The 24,641-nt window shown below is 40.2% G+C and overlaps 1 protein-coding gene across 1 annotated transcript in view; it reads right to left on the bottom strand.

Annotated features, from left to right (window-relative positions):
• Positions 1–3,465: 3,465 nt before the first annotated feature.
• pdzrn4 (PDZ domain containing ring finger 4) overlaps positions 3,466–24,641 on the bottom strand; it is a 232,290-nt gene continuing 211,114 nt past the window's right edge. The window contains 6 exon segments of the mRNA XM_042335323.1: positions 3,466–5,562; positions 5,565–5,799; positions 7,262–7,378; positions 9,142–9,243; positions 12,975–13,037; positions 21,388–21,486. Coding sequence (XP_042191257.1) covers positions 4,268–5,562; positions 5,565–5,799; positions 7,262–7,378; positions 9,142–9,243; positions 12,975–13,037; positions 21,388–21,486 — 1,911 coding nt within the window. The 3' untranslated portion in view covers positions 3,466–4,267.

Raw genomic sequence — 24,641 nt, 5'->3', positions numbered from 1 at the left:
AAGTGGCAATACCTTCTGGTGTAAGGTAAATCTCACTTACCCCGATGAACCAGGTGTTCATACATATTCAGCAAAGCGTCTTGGAAGAAACCAATCTCAAATTCCTCTCCTGGTCCCCCTGTGTTCACTCACACAAGTTATCACCTGGTGTCATGCGAGATGACTTGCCACTCAAGAGTTTACAATGCTTGATGGCACTGTTTCACCATCACTTCTATCATGTTGAAGCCACAGGTAGATCCTGAAAATAAAACTTTATTTCCCGTCCAAATGCAAAGGCGAAACGTTGGGTAAGTTTTCTTACTCCACAAGCCCCTGTTTACCTAAGTAGGAACCCGGTTGTTAGTCGGTTGACAGATCACTTTCCGGGGGTAGTAATCCCTTAAAAAATATATAATAATTTGGTCACTCAATCCACGACTGTTTGTGCGACACTACTTTGTGCAATCAGCTGCTGCATATGCCCACAAAATATACAGTCAATTCACTTTACAATATTTTCTGTGAAATGCTTTGAGACGTCAAATGCAAGGATTATTATAAGTTTGTTTAATTGATAGAGTAAGAAGGCCAGCACATCCCACTGCAACCAAGGCTAGGATTCCTGTCTACTCTATAATACACCACACCATGTGGCAGATGGTTTATGAAGTTAGCTGCCCATGAAGAATGAGGCACAGCCGCATGAACAGACTTTACTGCAAAAACCTCCACTGCCGCAGCTCAAGAAAGCTGCAGCCCAGGGTAAGAAATAATACATTCTTTTGCTTCTCCCTCCTGCAGAGGATCCTGTGTTGGAGAACATGAATGGATTATCTGGAATAATCCCCTTTTAGGTTAGTCCACAGAATTTAGATACAAACAATACTAATTATTTTTTTCTATTGAGCCAAACGTACTTGAGAAAAGTAAAACTCAAACCTGTATGAAACAGGTCCCATTTTCAACCGGAATCCACTGCAAGAAGGAACAGCAATGTCGTGCCAACAATAACATGTTACAAGACAGATTCCTCCATTACACGCCATGTGTTCAGGAAGAGGGGCAGGCATGTCCCCAAGTCAACTAATTCAAATGTTTATTTTTAATACGGAATCAAGTTCCTGGAACACCAGAGACATTACCATAATCTTCCCTCCAAAGCAAGATTGGGTGGCGTCTCCATGAAAAGGAACAACTTTGGAATCAGCAAAGTTGGTTACATATAATGGCTGAATTCCTCCACTGTACGAAGAGAAGCCTCTGTGCCAGAAATCCACTGTCTGCAACTTTATACACTTTGGCAAAGAGATGATTCAAATTTAATTTCAGTTTTTTAAATGTCTGTTATTCACAAAGTGCTTAGAGGTATATTAAGAAGAGAATATTTATGTGCTGCAGTACATTTTAAATTATAGGATGTACAGTAATTGTGGAAAATTTAAATGTCATGGAGTGCGGTTGGAGAGGATTACACTTTTAAAAGTATGTAATAGACACTTAAAAAGAACATTTGGTCAAGATTACAAGCAGAGATACAGTATAATCTCCTCTACAAAACAAGGATTAAATGATATTAACACTGGATACTGCTGATAGCCTTCGCTGTTCTCACTGTCATTTCCAGGGCTTCCCTGATTGCTTTGAGACTGTGTTTCACATGCAGTTTTTGTGGTTTCCACGGATACAAAACTTTGGCCATATAAGGTAATTTAAAATAGGGCTTTTCCTTTATTGGTAGAGAGAGGTGAGATTTCTAACCTTTTTGCGCACATCTCAGTGAGAGAGAAGCTTCTTTCTCATGTGTACTGATTGACAGTGTTCGTCTTTTTCTGTTCATTTGTGCACTACCAATTATGTGCGAAGAGTATTTAACACGTTTGCTAAATCTTTCAATGCAATTAAAAAAACTTTGAATACTTCTATTATCGGTTTATAGTCTAATTTTCAACGATCGATTCCGTTCCCCATAATAATAATCATCCTTGCATTTGATATAGCACTTTTCACATCTTCTAGACGTCTTAAAGTGCTTCACAGAATAGACTGTGAAGTGAATTAACTGTATATGTGTGGACGAAATGCGGCAGCCAATTGCACACAGCAGTGTCCCACTAACAGTCGTGGATTTTTTTTGAGGGATTATTATCAGGCGTGTGGAATAAGGAAACTTGCCCAAGATTTCACCCTGCTGGGAATCGAACCCAGGTCTCTCACTTGCAAAGCGAGTGCTCTAACCACTGAACTACAGAACACTGAGCCACCCATACAACGAGGAAGGAACAAGCATCTGAACCACAAAAGCCCAGGGGAATGCATTCATTTCACAGCCACCACATAAAACACAGGAGGGCAGGGAAAACAAAAGTTGAGAAAGATTTTATATTTTTCCAAAGTTGAAGCAATTTATAGTTGTGATAAAATGGAATAAGGCCATTTCTGTTTATTTTATAAACTTTTATTGTGAGCAGAATACTGTGCACTGCATTGCATTCATTTTCAAAGAATTGTTTGAAGTTTTGCACCTTTTGGTATAGCTACTGTGCTACACAGAGTATTTGAAAACCAATTGCTTCACATTATAGTATGGTTTACAACCACAAAATACGTGATCTGACTGATCTATAGTGAGATCCTGGCTGGGAATTTAATTTTTGCAAGTATTTTGTGTATAAAATATGCAGGTGAATTCAAGGTCTGTAGATCAATCGAGTGCTTTCATCACTGACAAGGCCACATACTTTCAGACTGTATTTTCAGCCTTGCAATCAAGTTAACAATCTTCCGTCCAGTCTAGGTCAAAGCAACACAATCGATCAAAACGGGGATTGAACTGCATTCCCCCGACCCACCCCCTCGCAAGCACGGCTCCATTGCTACTGGAACTTGCAATGTGTCAGGAAAATGTGAAAGCCATTGTAACGTGCATCTAATTCTACGTTGCAAGATTTAATTGGACTTGGACCTTCCCTCCAAATCAAATAGTAGCCCTAAAATGATGTGTTATACGTTGCCAGATCGCCTCTACACAGGGCTACTTGATGCTGCCCAGACTAACGCTGCAGTCCTACCAACCTCCCCTTCCCAACTCTCTTGGCATCTCAGACCAAGACTCATTTGACTCAGCTCCCAGACACTGCTTAAAGCTCCCTCAATCAATGACGTTGACTTCCCCTATAGGCTTTCCAGGTTTCTTGGTGGTTATTCTAAGCATGCTTCACCTAACCTCCACCTGTTTTGTTTGAGATGGGGTTACTTAAACAATTTTGAGGACTCTAAATTTTGGATTTAGTTTTGTGTTTCCCTGCACTGAGAGAAGAGATTGGAATTAATTTTGATTTTCCATCTTCTTTGCCTTTACTCAAGATATCTCTTACGTGCAGCCTTGCCACAATGTTCAAAGAATGTGCGTATCTGGATTTGATTACAGACTTAAAGTCCACGACTTGGAGACCAGCAGAAAAAAAGCACACTCTCTATGGATAATTCAATTGCAAAGATTTTTAATGGAAATACTATTGATTCCAGCTTGTTGTCTTTAAAATAACAGTTCTCCTGAGGCCAATTAAAACAGTCAATGCCAACAAAACAAATTGTTATAGCACTTAATGAGTGTAGTAAAGATTTTACAATAACATGTACTCTGCGATCTGTATTTCTTCAAATATAAGCAATAATTTATTTCTTTCATCTTCACAATAACCACATATTTACCTGACTACATCATCAATTCCACTACAGAGTACAGATCACTCATCCATCTACACTTACTTGGACAATACACTTCATTTACAGTCTAATTGTACAATACATGGCTGAACAAAAGTGAAAGGTAAAAGAGTCAATGTTAATTGTTTATGCTCCACTTTGCAGCAGAGAAAGTAAAGTTATTGATAAACATGTACTGCGATGCAGATGGGCAAGTATGCAAAGCTATTAGTTTGCCAATGAATTTTTTGAATAATAACAAAGATACATTACAAAAGAACCTTGGTAATGTTCAGTGGAACAAGTGCTGAAATCAAATTATGTTTTGAATTGCAATAGGTATAACGTAATGTGAAATATTATGACTTCTTTACAAATTGGGATTTGAGATTGTGGTGAATGAAGCAAGGCAGCAACCTGGGGACAAAGGTACCATAAGCTGTATTTGGAAAACAGATAAGTAACTGCTTTTCATACCGAAATTAGATTAGAAGCAGTTCTCAAATAGAAAAACATGCCGCATTTAACGAGGCAACTGTATTCTACCTCAATTGGTAGTGTCCTTATAAAAGAGTTCTCTTTATACAGTGGTAACTGACAAGAAGGAATTGTAGACTCTTGTGCCATCTGGAGATTTGGCACCGTGTGTCATTAGTTCTTGAATTGTCATCCAGTTGTCAAAGATTTTCTTATTTCGCTTTTTCATCATTTTTCTGTGACTCAGTTCGATTATGTTGACTTCTTTTTTCCCTTCACCACCACTCTGGGGATTTTCCTTGAGGCACTCCAACCTGCTGCGCATCATGAACTCCCTCCGTCTCCGCTGTTCCTTGGCTCGCACTATGTGCTGCTTTCGTTCTTCTTTGCTCCAGTAGCGACCGGTTTTCATCTCGCTCACGGCATCGTCGTCTGTGGTCAAGCCACAACGCTCCTCTTTGATCTTTAAGGCACGTTCCTTGAGCAGGCGATCCCGCACTGGTCGTTTTGTGATGTATCGAGTTCCATCGCTCCGGATTTTCACCTTCCACTCCATCTTAGACTCTGTTGGCTTCTGAGAGTCTTTGCACATGCTTACGAGGCTGAGTTGGCTGTTGGCGTACTCCACTGCAGATTTCTGTTGGATGAGTTGCATATAGCTCTGGTAGTGTCTGGCATGAGCGGGTATGTTGGTGTGTCTGTATGGAGAACTGTGATAAGGAGAGAGATAAGGAACACGTTGAGCGCTGCCTTTCTCTTGGTCTTCAGACTTGCTCCCCTCCGTCACGTTCTCTAGGTCCTCTCCAGCTACAGCTGTTTCTGGCGTCTCAGAAGAGCTGCTCGCGGCAGGACTCGCTTCTCTGCTGTTCTGTCTTGATGAGCTTTGCTCAGCTCCAGTGGAACTTCTCAGATTTTTCTTATTGGTAATGCTGACGATTCGCTGGAGTGAGTTGTCGGGCGAACGGTCTATGGTCAAAGGGGTGCTGCGGCAGCTCTCTGCCGTGTTATATGCACTGGAGCTATCTTTGTCTGATTTCTCAGGGTGCTCCAGGATATCTGCTAGCTTGCCCCTTTGCAAGTCGATGCTGGTGTTGTAGTTCCTAAATGCTCCACTGTGGATTGACCACACATCTCCATATTGCTCCCTCACTTTCTGAAGCTGATGTGCCTGCATAATATTTTGGCATTCCAATTCAATGTTCCTTAGTTCCTCATTAAGCATCTCCAGCTCACGATCCACTACATCTTGCTGCCTCCTGCCACATTCGATTGTGCTTGTGGAGTAGTAAAGGTCAAAATGGCTTTGATTCCCCATTTTACACTTCAGTTCCAGAAGCTCTTTGAATCTTTCACATTCTTCATCCTGGATTCCAACAAAATCCGAGTCATTATACTCCCAGATACAAGGCTCTCATTACAGTGCAGCTCACTGCTTCCCAAAGTGTCCTGACTGTAGGCCAGCTCCCTCTGGCTCTGCAGTGAGCTGCTATTTTGCTCCTCGCCCATAATCTCCTGTTCCGAACTCTCGTCATTCCTCATGCTTTCATCTGTACGGCCCAGCCCACTGTCCTTCTCATGGTTGTTCGAAGAAGTGGTTGCAGTGTCTGTTGTTCCACCATCTTCCTCGTGCTTTTTCTACGTTACAAAAGGGAAAGTCAGACTGTGGAAGCCACTAGCAATTCGTATTCAGCAGGGATGGATACAAAGCATCATGGACTAATTCAAGATCCTCATCCTCACCTACAAGGCCATTCACGGCCTTGCTCCCTCCTACCTCTCCGACCTACTATCCCCCTACTTACCTGCCCGTACCCTCCGTTCCTCTGGCTCCGGTCTGCTCCACATCCCCCGCCCCAACCGCCCTACCATCGGTGGCCGGGCCTTCAGCCTCTCAACCCCTAGGCTCTGGAACTCCATCCCCCAGTGCCTTCGCCTTGCCTCCTCCCTTTCCTCCTTCAAGGCCGGTCTCAAGACCTTTCTCTTCAACCGTGCCTTCAGCTCCCCTCTCGACTCTCTACCCCCTCCTCGCTCCCTCCCTTCCCTCCCCTCACCCTGACCATTTCCCCCCTGCTCGGGTCCCGACCCAACTGTCCAGCGCCTTGGGACGTCCTCCCAACGTGAAAGGCGCTCTATAAATGAAATCTTGTTGTTGTTGTTGTAATTCATGTTTACCATTAATTTGTTTACTGTTAATTCATGTTTACCATGAATTCAGACTAATTCATGTTTACCATTAATGTGTCTGGATGTTGCAACTACCCGGAAGCAGGGATTTTAGAAACTGCAATTTTGGAGTCATTTCTTTACATTTTCCGGCCGAATACTGCTCAAGAGATGTTTTGGAGAAGTAATATTTGAGGTAGGTAAAAAACAATTTGAGAAACAAGAAAGGGAGAAACCATCTTGGTATCATAATTGTGATCTTGCACCAAGTCTACTGTGATAAATGTCCCATGGGACAAGCTGAATCTTGATAACATATTCGCAATTAAAGTAATTCACAGCAATTGTTTCTTGATAGACGGATGGGATATGGTAACGTGTAGTTTTTGTAACTAAAGTTAATTTGCATATTTTGTGCAGGCTGGTGGAAGTGTGACATTTGATATTTTTATATTTTGTGCCGAAGCTCAGTGCAATGAGGTCCTTCCCAATCTGCTTTCAATATAACTACAAGAAGCATTCATCTGCTGCATCAGTACAGAGATTACATTTCTTGCAGCGTGTATCCAAAATGCCCATCTCACCAGAATGTCAATCGCATGGAGACTCACCTCAAAAGTATAAAGGGCAACTGACTTTTTCGGCATCTATCTTGTTGCCTAACTGAACAAAATCATAGCCAGGAGATGGATAAACCTTGTTCACTACTAGTTCCATTCAGAAAGATTCACAGGACTGTGAGCATTACCGAGAGATGGGTATCCGAAAAGGCATACGTGTTTGGAAATGTAAATTGTAGAAAGCTACATTAATATCTTGACTTTTGGTTCTTTAGACTCGAGACCAAAATGTAAAAGTAAAAAATATACCACACAATATCATACTACATAGAGGAAAATTCATGTGTGTTCAGTGGTTAAAACTTGATGATCACCTGTTCGAGGGTGGTGGCTGTGAACTGCATTGCTTGGTTGTGCTGCTCTTCCAACATATCCATATGTAACTCATCCAGAAAGTCATTCCGGTCATCGTCAAGCCAACCCTCATCCAACTGAACACCGAGAAAACAAGACAGAGTTTAAAAGCAGAATGCAAAAAGTACAAATGGAAAGTCTTCCCGTGAGGCTAAATTGACTAAATTCTGGTTGAACAAAAGAGGTCAATAAGCCATGGTGTTACCGCTTTAGAATATCATGATATTAGGTTCTTTACAGGACTGCCCAAATACAAACTCAACAGGTTTGTTGCAAAGGTGCAATGTCACGCTTCCAAGACTTGTACACGTTCCGTGTTTTGGAAAGAACTTTCATTTACTTTTATTTGGATTTCCTGCAACTTGTCAAACATCATCAAGATTTATACCTCTGAGGTGCCTACCCTATGTAATTTGCAAGGTCTGTTGAGTTTAGCTGTTGGTTCCTTCCACTCTTGTCATGTCCCTTTAAAGTTGCAGTTCTGAAATTATCTAATTTTTTTTTACAGTTTGGTTACAATCATTTGAAGTTATTGAGAAAACCAATTACTGCTGAGACATTAGATTGTCTAGACAGAGAGTGAAGTAACAGAAGTTCCTCTTTCTTTCTCAATTAATGTCCTTTACATGCATGCCAGGGCTGGTACACAATCTCAGATGCTTGAATATAGTCTTGGTCACTCATTCTCATTTCTGCTCAAAATCTGCACCATGTAGAAAACCTAGTGTGGGTAATTATAATATTTTGTTCTAAATAATAACAAGGGAATGAAAGGCTAGATCTGATCCTGTGCTTTTCCAAACTTCAAAGGATAACAAATAAACAAAAGGTGACATATATATCTGGGAATTCTAGATCAGTAATCCGTGGGAATGGAAGAAGCAGTTTAATTCAGGTATTGTCTATCTTCGGATACAGTGTTTATTTAATTACAGTTTATTTGTTTTTTTGCAGCACTGAGTGACATTCGCAGGAGGATGCTACAGGAGTGTTTAATGTCATCACAACAGTGTGACAAGTAAATACTGCAACAACATTTTTTCAGAGAAATTACAAAGTGTATATTCAGCTCCTCTTCTAAAGATACAACAGTTCCACGGGAATTGGTTGCACTTGGCACCTCATCCAAGTGAGCTGATGGCAGACTGTTTGACCTGTGCGTTCTTACTCAATGTCTGCACATACTTTCCAGACAAGGTTGCTGGATCGTGGTCAGGAGAAATTCTTTTATTCTCTTTCAAACTCAGGGGCTATATCGCTCCTTCCACCACTGTGGCTGAGAACTAATAAATCACATATTGAACTGAAGACCTTGCTGCCTGTATATGTCAGCTTCAGTGTAGGCACAGGCCTTACCGATCGAGTTAACAGAGGTGTTTCTTTTCCCATACTTTTAAAGGGCTCATGAATTCAATACCAAGGAGAATATAAATTGTATCATTTTTCTTTGAAAAATGATAATAATTGGCAACCTGTCTCAGAAGGTAGCACTCTCGGCTCTGGGGCAGACGATTTAAGCCCTCCAGGGAAGCTACTCCGAGTGAAGGACGTTATATAAATGCAAGTTGTTGCTGCTGTGGCTTCAAGCTCAATGTTGGAAGTTTGAGCTCGTTGTCTATGCTGACCCTCCAATGCAGTGCTGGGAGAGCAATGCACTATTACAGGGCACCATATCAAATGCAAATAATTATCATTTATCTTTTAAACCCACACAAATTCCAATCCTGTCCCAGATGTGGTTAGATTACAAATATCTGAGTAAAATGGACCCTTACCTCCCATTACGCTGGTGACATTGCATCTGTATACAACAAGGAGAAAGCACTCACTCAACATTTACCTGCATTTCTGGTCTGGCAACCAGCAGCAGAATATTCCTGCTTTCTTCACTGGAGAGCAAAGCAACTGCTTCCTCTCGGTCCTGGACATCCCTGCCATTTATCTGTAAGAGAGTGACAGAAAGGAAAAGGAGTCAAAATCAAACCCCCAACATTTGCTTCCACAGTGACAACTCTGAACATAGTAAAAGGCAAACTATAGGCTCTTCTCTGGTAACAACTGACAAGTTTTTTTTCACACAAAGGCTTCAGCTGTGGAACCAGAGTAGCAAGTGCCGTCACTCAATTATGTTCTCGCCCAGAGTTATTTTTGATTACTGAAGGATCGTGGACATCAGAGAAAGTCATAATGTTCATAAATGTCCAACCTATGCCCCAGCGACATACATCTAGCAACACAATTAACCAGCCTGTGACAGGTGACGTTCATCTTTCTCCCTTCAGAGTAATGGAAGTGTCAGTCAGAGATAATGGTGGTGGAAGATGGAGCTGAAACATTGCAGCAGAAGTCATTCAGCCTCCATACTCATGGGGAGCCAATTAGAAAGAATACCGTATAATCTCACAACACAAGGTGGAGTGCAGTGCTTGCAGGTCACTGGCCACCAGCCACTTTTCTTTCATCTCAACACTCTCGCCTATTGCAACAATTATTGATTCATTTAAAACTACCCTCCTATACACTTGATTTGGTTGTGAGCAAAAAGAGACGCACAAAATCACTTCTTTATGTCCGCAAATTCTGCATTTTGAATTCTGCAATTTGATACCGATATAACACCTATTATGACAATCCTTTAAAATTAAAAAGCTGTCAACCCTGGTTGTATGCACGTAAAAAAATATTGCCACTTGTAATCGAAAGCTGGGTCCCATTTCATCTGGGGGAAGTTTGGAAAACATTGTTGGTGTTGAAAAAGAGTTGGTGTGATTGCCGATCTATTTTCGTCTTGATTTTGTGGAAATTGAAGAGTAATTTCCTGGTGTTTTTTTTATCAACCCAGTCTAAGCTTGATCATTTGTGCCTATGCAATCAGTGCACACCACAGAATAAGCACAGAAAGAGTTAAGACGGGTACAGCTAAAATTTGTGATAACCGAGAAAGGGGCTACTGAGGTCATTCGACAAAAGATAAACCAGACAGTTGTAATAATAATAATCTTTGCATTTGATATAGCGCCTTATCACGTCTTCGAGACGTCTCAAAGTGCTTCACAGAATATACTGCAAAGTAAATTGACTGTATATTTTATATATATTGTAATTTGGTAATGTTTACAAACTGCACCTTTACTTTTGTGATTTATTGTGTCAGCTGTGGCTTTCAATTGAATTCCTGCCTTTCAACTCCCTGTTAGATTGTTTTTATTTTATTTCTAATCAATAAGGTAAAAGCTCTATCATAACTCTTAGGATATTTTTTATACATAATATTGCACCTTGCACTACATTCTGTTTGGTCAGAGAAACTAGAAGTTCAATATATAGTAAGGCCACTTTAAACCTTAACCCCAAGATAGAAAAAGCATCTTTGCTCCACAAATACTGTAAAACTCGTAGGGTGACCAAAAAGTTGCGATACAATTACAATGTTTAAATAAGTCTTAAAGAAATGATGATATTTTTGTTTTCTTTTAGAAAATAGGATGGTTATCTCGACTTTTTGGACACCCTGTATAATCACCTAAATTATTCATTCGCCCGAGACCCATTCAATTTCCTATCAAAACCACTTTGATTTTTTTGCATTACCCATATTAATCACTTCCTAACGTACAACATCATTTCCCTATTCTCCATTACTCCTGCACTTTACCAGCTGCATTGAATCACGGAAAATGTACTGTCCTGTCGACGGGAAATGTAGTTTTGATCAGAAGAACTGCATTTTCCGCGATTCACCGTGATTCGGATGCTTGCTGGTAAGTGCACATGCGGCGATGGGTTAAGATGCTTGAATCGTGGGAAATATAGTCTTGACTCATCACTGCATGCTCACAAACAGGCTGCATTGAATTAGGCATGCTCAGTTGTGATTATTGATTAAATTGGACTTTATAGGATTTATACAGTTTGCCTGCAACTTGGACTTTGTGTAAGCCATATTAAATGTTATAATCCCACCTGATACGACTTGTGTGAGTTTTATTGTGTAACATTTTCACTTTCTATAACTAACAGATCTGAAGTCTGCATAAGCAAAATCACCCAACTAACGTTTAAACAGTTTGATTCTGTGCAGCAATGCTCACAAGAACAGGGAATATCACACCTGCCTGTCTATCTAATGATATTCAGACAATGAATTTGATTACATTACTTATTGTTTGATCACTTATAAATAACTCAAACATTTACAATTAATGGGACTATTTTGTTTTGTTTATTCACTAAAGCTGATTCACCAGTCACAGTTGGATGTGCAACCTGGTTTCCTATTGAGAACAGCAATGAAGATCTGCCTCTGAGAACAATTCTATTTCGTATTTTAAAAATTTCTAACTTTAAACTGTTTTTTTTACCCGAATCACAGGAATGCCAGCCTCTGGAAAAACAAAGCTGAAATACTGTTTCAAGCTTGAAAGCATTTGTTCAATAAAAGTAGACTGAAGAGAATGATTGTCAAGGAAACAATCAAATCTTGAGTTTGGAAGGACAATAAATAGCTTGATATTACAAAGCAGACTTTGAGAAAGGGAGGCAATGTATAATATTTGTTAAATTTCTGTGTGGGGAAATAATACTGCACATATCGAGTGTTTATGAAGTTTCTGTGACTTGGTCTGACGTTTGTGACAGTGCTTTTGCTCTAGCTGCCTCCAGAAATGTGGTATAGTGGGAGCTGTATGGCTCCTTTATTCATTTAAAACCAGTGCAAAATTTGATTGGCATGGAAACTTATCACGACTTATCTGCCAGGTTACGCTTCATATGCAGCTACACATCAACAACAACAACAAGATTCCATTTATAAAGCGCCTTTCACGTCAGGAGGACGTCCCAAGGCGCTGCACAGTTGGGTCATGACCCGAGCAGGGGGTAAATGGTCAGGGTTAGGGAAGGGAAGGGAGGAAGCGAGAAGGGGGAAGAGAGTCGAGAGGGGAGCTAAAGGCTCGGTCAAAGAGAAAGGTTTTGAGACCGGCCTTGAAGGAGGAGAGGGAGGAAGCAAGGCGAAGGCACTGGGGGATAGAGTTCCAGAGCCTCGGGGCTGAAGGCCCGATCACAGATGGTAGGGCAATTGGGGCGGGGGACGTGGAGCAGACCGGAGCCGGAGGAACGGAGGGTACGGGCAGGTAGGTAGGGGGATAGTAGGTTGGAGAGGTAGGAGGGAGCGAGGCCGTGAATGGCCTTGTAGGTGAGGATGAGGATCTTGAAATCAATCCTCTGGGGGATGGGGAGCCAGTGGAGGCGAGCGAGGGTGGGAGTGATGTGGTCCCGAAGCCTGGTGCAGGACAGTACACGAGCTGCAGAGTTCTGAATGACCTGCAGCTTGTGGAGGGAGGTGCCGGGAAGGCCGGCGAGGAGAGAGTTCCCATAGTCCAGCCTTGAGGTGACAAAGGCGTGGACCAGGGTTTCAGCAGCGTGAGGGGTGAGGTAATGCCGTAATCTGGCGATGTTCCGGAGGTGATGGAAGGCGGTGCCAGTTGTGGTGCGGATGTGAGGGAGAAAGGACAGCTCAGGGTCGAACATCTGAGACCTCAGAAACAACCACCTGTTCAGCTTGCCTGCTTGTTCAAATTCTGACCTCTGGTCACAAGACCAAAGCACGTTCTGCATCTAGCACCAGAGTAGGCTAGTCAGCTCAGTCACAAATACATTTCTTTCCACATATACCTGTATGATCCGATCTCCTTCTCTGATGCGCCCGTCTCTGGCAGCAATACTATGCGGATCAACCTGTGAAAACACAAAAACATTCAGTCTGACAACCTTGCAGAGCTACTGTGCATATATTTTACCTATCAAATTGGATTAAAACATAGACCCAGACTTTCTGTTATGAGCTTGATAATGCAGCATGAGGCCATACGGGTTCTATATACCTTACTGGTTCTTTCAGATCAAACAAGTTCTATGCTTCACTGAGTTATAGAGATCAAAGTGGTTCCATATTCTCACTGTGCTATAGAGACCAAACAGAATTCATATGTCACAAAGTTTAAGTAAAATTCAATGATCAGCAACAGCAATGAACTAATCCTCAAATTCATCTAAAGATATGTTTAATGTAACATTAAGAGAAGATATTCCAGGCATGTCCCCACATTGGGGGGGGGGGGAAGAGAGAAAAATAAAATTGGGCAGACAAGTCTCACACTCCTCCTGGTGGCCACAGGACATCTGGCATTGCCAGGGGCTTCAGACCAGGTAATGTACATGTTCTCTTAAGCAGAAACTATTGTGTGATACAAAAATATTGAAAGGGAGAGTGAGAGAACATGTAAAATAAGAGTATAAAAAATATATAAACACTTTGCAAGCAGTCCACCCATACAAATAAATATTTCTTGCTTGCAATGGTATATTCTAGATGTTTATTCATCGCAGCCAAAGAGCCCTTTACATCACAAAAGGATTGCTCAAATTCACTGCCACCGGAGAAACAACTTGTATTTTCTAAGTGATGGTCGTGTGCCTTTTTGGACAATTCTCAATATTCTTTTCAATCATTTTATATATAAATGTAACCCCACCCCAAAGTATTACTTTTGAGTTTCTAAATGCAACAGGAAAATACCAATTAATCTGTTTAAAAACAATGGAGTTTAAAGGCCAGAAGAAAATAATTATATTCAGATGAGTTGAAGCTTCACAGGAACATAACCTCTACATGTAACAGTTCGCAGTTGACATGCTAACATTTATTCTTAGCATTTCGCCACTGCAAATTAATCTGAAGAATACAGAGCAGGTCTTGGGAGGTCAAGGAATATGTGAGCTCCAATTTCTACCAAAATAACACATTTTAGCTTGAGATCCTTAACACAACAATTAAAGAAAGAAGCGAAATAGCTGATGATATTATCAGTTAAGATACAGATAAGTAACAAGGAGGGACGTTTAGACAAATGGCACATTATGATTTTGAGAGTAACAGTAGTACATGAGACTGATGGTTGTTCTCATCTGATCTTTCTTGTTGTTGTGCGTTTGCAGAATTTGGGATATAAATAATAATTTATCAAAGTCATCGCAGCTCAGAGCAGAGTAATGACCCTGCCACTAAGGGGCCAACCTATGTATCACCTCTCACTTGATCACCATCTTTGTCCATTTATTTTTCAAATTTGGGCTCCATTTCTCAACAACCGAATCGTTGCTAATTGTAAAGCAAATGAATAGACTTATTTTTTCTTAAAGAATAGTTTAAAACTATCTCAAAGTGAGACATTTATTTGTAAGGCATTATGATTCAAATGATTATAATATGTACACATATGGGTACTTGGGAAAGGAATTACTTCCTACTGAGGTGGAAAGGAAAGCGCACCTAAAGTACATCTTTTTTATAAACTGTGTTTGGAGTTACTGCATTTCTGTTTCAAATTCACTAATTAAGTTCATCAATAAACTTTGTGTCCCACACGTTTCGTGTTTTTTCCCTTAAGTACTGTCCACTTAAGCTGAGCTGAGTGAAGCTTGGAGTCCTGTAGCTCAGTGGTTAGAGCACTCGCCTCGCAAGCGAGAGACCTGGGTTTGACTCCCGACAGAGCGAAATGTTGGGCAAGTTTTCTTACTCCACACCTCTGTTTACCTAGCAGTAAGTAGGAACCCGGTTGTCAGACGATTGGCGGATCGCTTTTCCGGGGGTAATAATTCCTTCAAAAAAAATAATAATAATAAATTGCTCACTCAATCCATGACTGTTTGTGGGACACTGGTGTGGACAATTGGCTGCCGTGTTTCGTCCACAAAATATACAAGTAAATTCACTTTACAGTATGTTCTGTCAAGCGCTTTGAGACATTTCAAAGATGTGATAAGGCACTATATCAACTGCAAGGATTATTATTATGCATTCTGACAAAGGATCCATTGATCGAATTTGTTCCTGAGTTTCCTGAGTATACCGTATACAAGACTGAAGGTTCAAAGAATGCTTAACATTCCAATGACCTCCCTTTCTTCAATGTTACTCATGGAATATAAGGTCTTGCAGTCATTGCTGTCATTTAAAAAAAATAGGTTGATGTCGGACAGTTTGGTGATTTTTCTGGAAAGATGAGATCAAATTGGCCAAAGGACTTTCTTCTCTGAATCAATCTTGTGAACTCAAAGATGAATGCCGTTCAGGCATTAACGTCTCATATTTGATTTGTGAGAAATGTAAAAGTTTGTGAGATTGAAGTTCAATTTTTTATGTGGAGTTCTGCTTCCATCAAAACTGAATCCTACAGTTCTGGCAGAATCTATTCTTCTGCATCAAGAACCGGCAGTGTTACATTTTTCAATTGGAAACTGAATTTTACTGAAAATGAGAAGTTCTATGTTCCTTAAAGACAGAATCAATGGACCATTCATCTTGATTCTTGAACTGTGGTTACCAGAGAGAATGATTATTTTTTCCCCAGACAAGACAGAACATTTCCTGGGGAACTTGATTAGTGAACAGGATCAACAATTGATCCAGGTTGAATCCAAGGCAACATTATCATTATAAAATAGGCAGCAATATCTTACTAACCAAACGACCATCTAAGTAAATAATGAACAGACAACACATTGTATTGGTTTGTGAAATCTGTGTGCTCATCAATAACATCAGTGGTTTAACTACAATGGTGCAAGTGGCAATACAGGACCAACAATATAATGGGAGCCTGACTCATTGGCAGTGGAACAAGATTTATTCTTTCACTCCCCATTTCGATATGCACTTTGCTGGAGAGAGAGAGAACACGGGGAGATGAAGATGGTAAAGGTAAGCAAAAGATTTAGATACTTGCACCAGGGACCCCTAGGCCCTTTTACACCAAGAACAGCAGCATTTCCAAATGCAAAGTGTAAACTCTGCAGCTATGCTTTGCTTTCCAAATCAAAGCCAAAGCCAGATAATTGTTTCCCAGCTTATAAAAGGACATCTATGTACTTGACAGTTCAAGCTCATCTGAATATATTACAAAACCAAACCACATTCAGGAAGAAGAAACAATACGATGCTTGCATCTGTCTACAATTAACTACAATCAGCAGTTTGTCTGTGTAGATGACACATCATTCATATAGTACAAAGTGCAATTTACACTTTTCTGTGGCAGATTGACTTTAAACAAGGCAGATGGGAAATTCAGTCAGATGCAACATAATGCTTTCATTTATCTAGCGATCCATGTTTGGTACATGCTTTATGTAAGAGAAGAGCCTACTCAGTGCTTTTTAATGCACATCCACACTGCATTCAATCTGGCTAAAGTGTGTTGCTTGTAGCTGTGGATAAAATAAACTCATAACAGGTTTCAAGTATGTATACATTGCTATGATACAATTAAAGGGTTGGAAGTGATGTTTAAGTTACTGGGTTTGAAATATAGGCAGCCACATTCACCATAGAGGCAGAAGTAGCTATCACATAAACTGTGATCTTTTCACTCACACTAGGTTTCTTGCAGCCTAACATGCTTAGTTTAGTTGAAATACATGCAACAAGTCTACTGATATAAATTTTCAAAACAGCGACTGTTGTAGAAACAGTGAAGTAAGGGGACAAAATTTCCCTTTGCCGTTATCAATGGCGACATCAGTGAAGCAGGCCCACTGCTTTGGACTTCTTCCAGTGTAAGGCCTTGTTTGCCAGTTGGCAAAATACTGACTTATCTGAGATTTTTGTTAAGTAACAATGATATTCTGCTAGTCAAAGGCTATGAGCCACAAGCCAGAAATCCACTGTCAGAAGCTCGGTTTTGTGACATCAGAATTGAGCACGTCATTGGGGACTCTGCCTCCGGCAGATTTGATGTGATAAACATCAATATCAACAAATTACATTTGTATAGCACTTTCAAACTCGGGAGGACATCCCAAGGCGCTTGACAATAACAACAACAACAAAATTACATTTATAGATCACCTTTCATGTCGGGAGGACGTCCCAAAGCGCTGAACAGTCAGGTGTCGGGGCCCGAGAATAGGGGAGGGGTGGTGTAGGGGTGAGGGAAGGCAGAGAGGTGGGAGGGAGACCAAAGGCACGGTCGAAGAGAAAGTTCTTGAGACCGGCCTTGAAGGAGGCAAGGGAGGAAGCGAGGCGAAGGGACCGTGGGATGGAGTTCCAGAGTGTGGGGGCAGAGAGGCTGAAAGCCCGGCCACCGATGGCAAGGTGGGTAGGGCAGGAGACATGGAGCAGGCCGTAGCCCGTTGAATGGAGGGAGCGGGCAAGTTGGTAGGGAGTCAGCAGGTCAGAGAGGTAGGAGGGGGCAAGGCCATGGATGGCCTTAAAGGTGAGGACTTGATCCTCTGGGGGATGGGGAGCCAGTGGAGTTGGGCGAGGCTGGTAGTGATGGGATCACGGAGCCTGGTTCGCGAGAGTACACAAGCTGCAGAGTTTTGGATGATCTGCAGCTTGTGAAGGGAAGAGTTGGGAAGGCCAATGAGGAGGGAATTCCCATAATCAAGCCTTGATGTGACAGATGCATTGACATTTAGGGATTAGGATCCAAGATGGGAGTTGGTATCTGGAGGTTTGGAGGGCAGGGAGGGTAGGGACAGAAGGTTGACCGAATGCAATGTTGAAGAGGAGGGTCTTGAGACTGGCCTTGAAGGAGGCAAGGGAGGGAAGTGAAGGACTGTAGGATGGAGTTACAAAAGGTGGGGGTAGAAAGGCTGAAGGCCCGAAATTCTTTCTAAATTTTGTCTCACTGTAAGGGAATGGGAATTTGAGGGAGGGAAGCTGGAGTAAGACAAGCAGCTCCATAGTCTTGAGTGTAAGAATGAGTAGGAGATGGTGCAATGAGTCTTAATGAGTCTTAATTTCAACACAGTGAGTTGCGGGAAATAGGAAAATGAGCGTGTATGATGTCTATCCTTGCACAGAGAAAATGACATAGCTCATTATTATTTAGGGGGAGAAAGGGACAATTACAAGGTGGTGTTCCTGCTGTTATATAGCCACATTCATTTTTGAATCCTACGAAGTCCTATGAGATTTTCTGCCGACATGAAAGGCGCAATACCACATGCAAGCATTAATATTCATATTATTATTATTATTACTATTTTAGTGTCAGTGAATTTAAGAGTGAAGTTGCTATTTGGCAAAGGCATGAAAGAAGAACAAAGGATAGAATAGTGTAGGATGATAAAAACATTTATTAAAAAATGGTACCTTCTGGATGGACCACAATTGTTGTTTTGAGTCCAAACATGGCTATTTTTTACATAATGCTTTTGTTTCCCACATCAGCCATACTCATTATTTCTCAGACGGGAGGTTGCATTCAGAGATAATTTAGAGACAAGTTCATGCTTTGTGGCCATTTCCACCAGGAACTGGACTAAAATCAATTTCAAGTAGGACTTGTACAGCCAGCAGAGAAAAGAGACCTTTACCCCATCAGTCTGGACTGTATTGGAACTCAAGTCCAACCCACTACCCCTCCCAGTCCTTAATTGCTGCAAGTCTATTGATAAACACTTTACAGTTAATTATGAAGAGGCACTATTGCGCAATGTTGGTCTACATTAAATTGGTATTTTAAATTCAGGTAGGTAATTTGACAATGAATTCAGGTTTGGTGTTCTACCATGAATTGCTTTCAGTAAGATAGCTGCACTTTCACGAATTAAAGGATATTTTTTTCTTGTCTAAAGCAGGAAAAATAACCTTGGGTATTTTTATTTTAAAAGCATTGCGTGTGTGTGTGTGTGTATGTATGTGGATTCAAGGTCTGTTTCTGCTTCCATACAAAAGTATGCTGTTTACAATCTGTGTGATCGACACCATTTCTTTATTAAAACAAAGCAGATGAACACTGAATACTGAATGGTGGGATAGAAATTCCACCTGGGTCTAGATTTATTCGATATACTTAGCAATTCAACTCATCCACAATCTGGCAAATTCTTAAATTCAGCTTTAATTTTGAATAAGTTCTCTGAAGAATGAAAGAAACTAACATCAAAATTAAGACTTCACTCAGTCATTTGCTCAATTCTGGAAGTTCTGAAATGTTATGCAGAGTAAATTGAGACTCAGGTAGTCATATTCTTTAACTACATAATCAAATAAATTGCCTACTTATCTCATTATATCTGGGATAATGCTTGTGCAAATTAGTCTACATAACAACATTTGCTTCATCACCAATCAATTAAATTATGTAAAGTGCTTTGAGACATTTATTTTTACAAAGCGACACTGTATAAATGCAACTTATTATTATGACTTTTAGAAATGAAACATTTTTGATTAGGAAGGTGCTGAATTCTTTATTTTGGTTAATCAGTGGTATTAAAAACAAGGTCATAAATAACACAAAATGTTTTTGAGTACTGCTCATGATAAGCTCTGAAAGTCCAGTTTTTTAGTATTTTGTAACAAGAATGCTTTTTAAGGAAGATTCATAAATTAAATCTCCAGTTGTGCAGGCGCTACCTGTGGGGTCAGGGAGGGAAGCAGGAGAAGTGTGGGTTATCCAAACAGGGTGCACTCACACTGTACTTTTATGGTATGTTTATTGTGTGTTGAAGTTTTGCATGTGGGGACAATTGTACATTTGAAATTCTGACTGTATTGAGAGGACAGAGAGAGAAGCACTTGTAAAATAGAAACATTTTAAGGCAAGAGTAGATAATTGGTCATCTTGCCTACACACCCAACTTCTCAGAGTCTGAAGGCCTCTTGCAACTTCTGAAGGGCATCAAGATCTAATCATTTAGATACGTTTTAAATCTTCACCATTACAACATTGTAACAGGGAAACATTATGGAATCAAAGATAGTTTTTTCATTATTATACTGTCATAGAAAAGGAAAATGTATCACATTGAACAATCATTAGACAAGCTTTGAGCAATGATTAGACAAGCTTGGACTCTTTAGTCTTCGAAGAAGACAACTCAGAGGGAACCTCTTAGTAGTGCACAAAATTTTAAATGGGACTGAAAAAGCAAACCCAGATCAACACTTTAGGATGTGCCAGGAGATCAAGAGAACATAGAGTTGTAAAGGGTGATTTCAGGACAGATACCAGGATTTTCTTATGTACTTAGTGGGTAATTAACTGGCAAAACCACAATTCACTTAAAATGAGGTCTGTTTTATCCTGCTGTCAACCACATGATTACATACAGAGGTAATTTTTCATCAATACTCAAAGGTTGCCAGAAAAATTGTTTGGTTGAAGACTAGATTCATTTAAAAAGCAGCTTGATACTGTGATGTGGGGATAGTCGAGTGTGTGTTCTGGAAAGTTGAGATTGGATGAGCCAAAGGGCTTTCTTCATCCAAACCAATGTTGTGATCTGCTGTTTTCTACGGGAAAAAATGATCTCTGTAGGTAATCATGTGATTGACAGCAGGACAAAACAGGCTGCATTTCAAGTGAATTGTGGTTTTGCCAGTTCCCTTTGGCACAGGTTATTGGAGCCATGGTTAATTCTGGATTTCTTACAAACTGGCAAAATTCCTAACCTCGCAGATTTGACTGCAGTTGCTACATTTGCCATATCTACGTTTGTTCAGACACACATTATCTCATTCTCTGTTAAAAGAGAAACCCTCTTCAACAGTTTCACTGTAACATCCTTCTCTTTTAACAACTTTTTAGAAAGATTCCCCTCTGTTGTATGACACCTTTCAAATTGCATTTATATAGCACCTTTCACGTCGACGGGACATCCCATCATCTGGTTTATGCATGGAAGTCACATCATGTGATTATGCATGGATTTTTTTTTAGATCTATAACTATTTGCTTCCAAACAATGCACTGATCAGATTTTCCAATTGGACTTCCGCAGTGTAGAACGGAATCTTTGACGACTTCCTTAGTACTGCCTTTGTTTAAAAATTTAATTATTTGTGTGTCGTCAACCCAATTTTCATCATCAAGTACTTTTTTTCCTGGCTCTGACAATGTTCCGTAATTAAGATCCAGCATTAAAACATTTGCTTAAAATAAATAGGCTGTGATAATCATATTACCCGGGCAATGCAATTTACTATGGCAATTAGAGCTGACAACACTTGGCACAACGCCAGGCTTCGACAGTCACATCACAAAGGCTGTTGCTTCCTTACACATTATCTTACCTCACTGACATAGATCCCGCTATCATCTTCATCGTCTGTCCTGTAACAGACAGTTAAGCCCAGCTTCTCCTGGCTGCTGACGCGACACAGTTCAACTTCCTGCNAAAAAAAGAGTGAAAGCATTCAATTTCATCTCTTTGTTCCCTCTCCAAACTACACAGCAGTCAGTATAGCTTTTTAAAAACACGATAGCCCGCAGAGGCTTCACGGATCTCACACGCTGAATGTTCGTTTTCCAGTAAATACATTTTCAAAGTGAGTGACAGTTTTAAACATTCTGTAAATATTTCACATACATTACGTGCCCACAACAACAAATGTGCTTTTGTTTGCGCATGAATTATTTACAGCGGGTTACACCATCAGTTTTGGGACGACACCAGTAAAAGATTAATTTTACTTGAAGCCGTGTCTAACACACAAAAAGGACACATCAATGTACTGAAAGCGCAGCTCAATTTCTTATCATTTCAATAGAAGTTTGAATTTAATGGTAATCCCAATATAATGCCACTTTCAGGAATCAAAACATTAGCACTTGAACAACACTTCCCTGAAAATGTATCTTTTAAGTGAATAAAACACAAAGGAATAAAACTTGAAGATCCTTCATCTTCATCCTAATTTTGCACAATTAGATCACCTTTTTGAATCCAGTTTTTTTGCCATTGATTCTATCATAATAGTGATTCATACAATTCTGTCATCAATGAAAGCCACACTGTATCTTACTCAAGTGGCCTTTTGCACCAGCAGAAAATGTTATATCACAAAATGCACCTGAAGACTTTCCTCTTCGACCGTGCCTACGGTCACCTCTCCTTCCTCCCCGGCACGGCATCAAACTATGCCACTGTAAAGCGCTCTGAGACACCACTACGTGTGAAAGGCACTATAAATGCAAGTTGTTGTTTCGTGGAGTAAAATACCAACTCACAGCCTTTCATCCAACTTTTAGTATTTTATCCAACTTTTAATACACAAAGAGCTAGGATGTTCAGGTTACAATGTATGGCTCAGTACGAGCACACAAACCCGGGTTGAATTCCCGGGCAAGACAAAACCTTAAGCAAGTTTCCCTACTCTGCACCCTCTGTTTACCTAGCAGTAAGTAGGAACCTGGCTGTTAGTCGATTAGCGGATTGCTTTCCAGGGGTAATAATCCCTTCCAAAATAAATAAATAAATAAAAATAAGAATAATTTGGTCATTCAATCCACGGCTGCTTGTGGGACTCTGTTGTACACAATTGGCGGCAGTGTTTCGCCCACAAAATACACAGTCACTCCACTTTACAGTATATCCTATGAAGCGCTTTTGAGAACAACAAAGAACAACACATTACATTTGTACTGCGCTTTTCACGTCAGACGCCTCAACAATGTGATAAGGCGCTCTATCAAATGCAATTTTTATTTTTATTAGGATTATTTTTATTATTATGTGATGCCAGAGCTGTATTCTTTCCCAAGGACATGCTGCCAGTCTTGAGCACATTTACCAAGCCTGAGTCTAAACGCATGACTTTTGCTGCTGTCTCTGTGCCTATACTTCAGGTGACTGCACTGCATTCTCAAGTACAATTTCATAGGACAGATTCACAGTGAAATTGTAGCCTCCTGCATGTCCCAACAATCTGGAATAGCAACACATTATCCACTGCGGTTATAAGCTATCTTTACTCTCCAGGATATTGCAAAGCCCGAGTCGAATAAATACCACAAAAGAAAAAGACATAAGACCTCTGTACTTCAGGAGCTCTGGACACTTCTTTCATCCAATCACGTTAACTAACACACAGCACTTGGGATTAGTCATTCAATCAATGATTGATCCCATTCATAAACATAATTCAGGCCGTGCTTGTATTCCAATTGGATGAATGTGATATGATAAAAAAAAATTATCTCAAGATCGCTAAGCTTTTATGATCCAGAATCAGTCCCAACGCCGATTAAAACACATCTGAATATTAATGTGCTTCAAACAGAGATATTAATGTCATTCGGTATGCAAAAGATGGTTATGCATTAACATGCAAAAAAAAAAGCACAATTGTGAAAAAGATAGCTGAATGCTATCCTGCACTGAGCTAAAGCACTGTGTTGTTAGTACAAAGAAGAGATAAAGGGATTGGGAAGGAACACTCAAACAAGTGAACAAAAGAGGGAGGCAGAGGAAGACAGGACAGAAATAAATGATGACAATGACGGCTAATTCTTTTTTAAATTAAAAATCATATTACAGATATTAAACCGATATCATTCACCATCATTTAATAAACACAACACAATGCTATTGCAAAGGCATGAATTAATTTTCTACTTTCGGTTTGAATAGGGAAGCTAGACACAAAGAAATCCTTCTGCTGCTTTCTCTGCATTTGTTCCCCATACAGGACTAAAACATGCAGGGCATTTCTGATCTTAAATCATTTCTTAACAAGTACTGAAAAGAAATACATTTGGAAGCAGTCTGACATATTTGTTCATGCATCCTCTGTGTCACCCAGATATTTTTCCCCAGCTGGGTGACACATACTACTGAAGGGTGGGAAACAGCTAAGTAAATTGGGAAATTCATTACCAGTGACAGCTATGGATGACAACTGTCACAGGTGCACTGAATGTCAGCATTTTGCAGAGAGTGATTGTAAACACCGGCATAACTTACAGAGCATAAACATTCCAGCAACACAAAGTATGGCTTCTTCCAGCTGCTTTGCACAATTAACCACTGGGGCACCGACATTTCTGTTTGCAATGCACCAACCTTTCAAATTAACTGTTTGTTAATGTGCTCATACTGTAAGAGGGAGGCAAATCATTGACATTTAATTCTCCCGATTCCTCTAATCTCGGGAGCGCTGGGGTATTCACAGAATAAATGTACTTGCTTCATTAGAAGGCTGATGAAGAAGCACAAAAGCTGGGATTCAAAACAAAACATCAAACAAAATAATGGTGTTTTAATTTAGCGTATTATTTCTAATTTCATGGAACTAGATTATTGTCAAATAAACTAGTTTTTAGCGATGCTTTGTAAAGGCACAGGTACTTCCAAGCAGCCTCCAAAAGTTTTACTACTGGCAAATGGATTTCAATGCTGCAGAAACAGCATGCTGTAATAATAGATTTAAAAAATGCAAATAAAAAAATTGATATAGCGCCTTATTATGTCATTGAGACGTCTCAAAGAGCTTCACAGAATATACTGTAAAGTGGATTGACTATGTATTGGGAGTCCTGTAGCTCA

Source organism: Callorhinchus milii, unplaced genomic scaffold (assembly GCF_018977255.1).
Source record: "Callorhinchus milii isolate IMCB2004 unplaced genomic scaffold, IMCB_Cmil_1.0 Scaffold5, whole genome shotgun sequence".
Taxonomy (NCBI): domain Eukaryota; kingdom Metazoa; phylum Chordata; class Chondrichthyes; order Chimaeriformes; family Callorhinchidae; genus Callorhinchus; species Callorhinchus milii.
The sequence above is the reverse complement of the archived record's forward strand: the minus strand, read 5'-3'. Positions and strand labels throughout refer to the sequence as shown.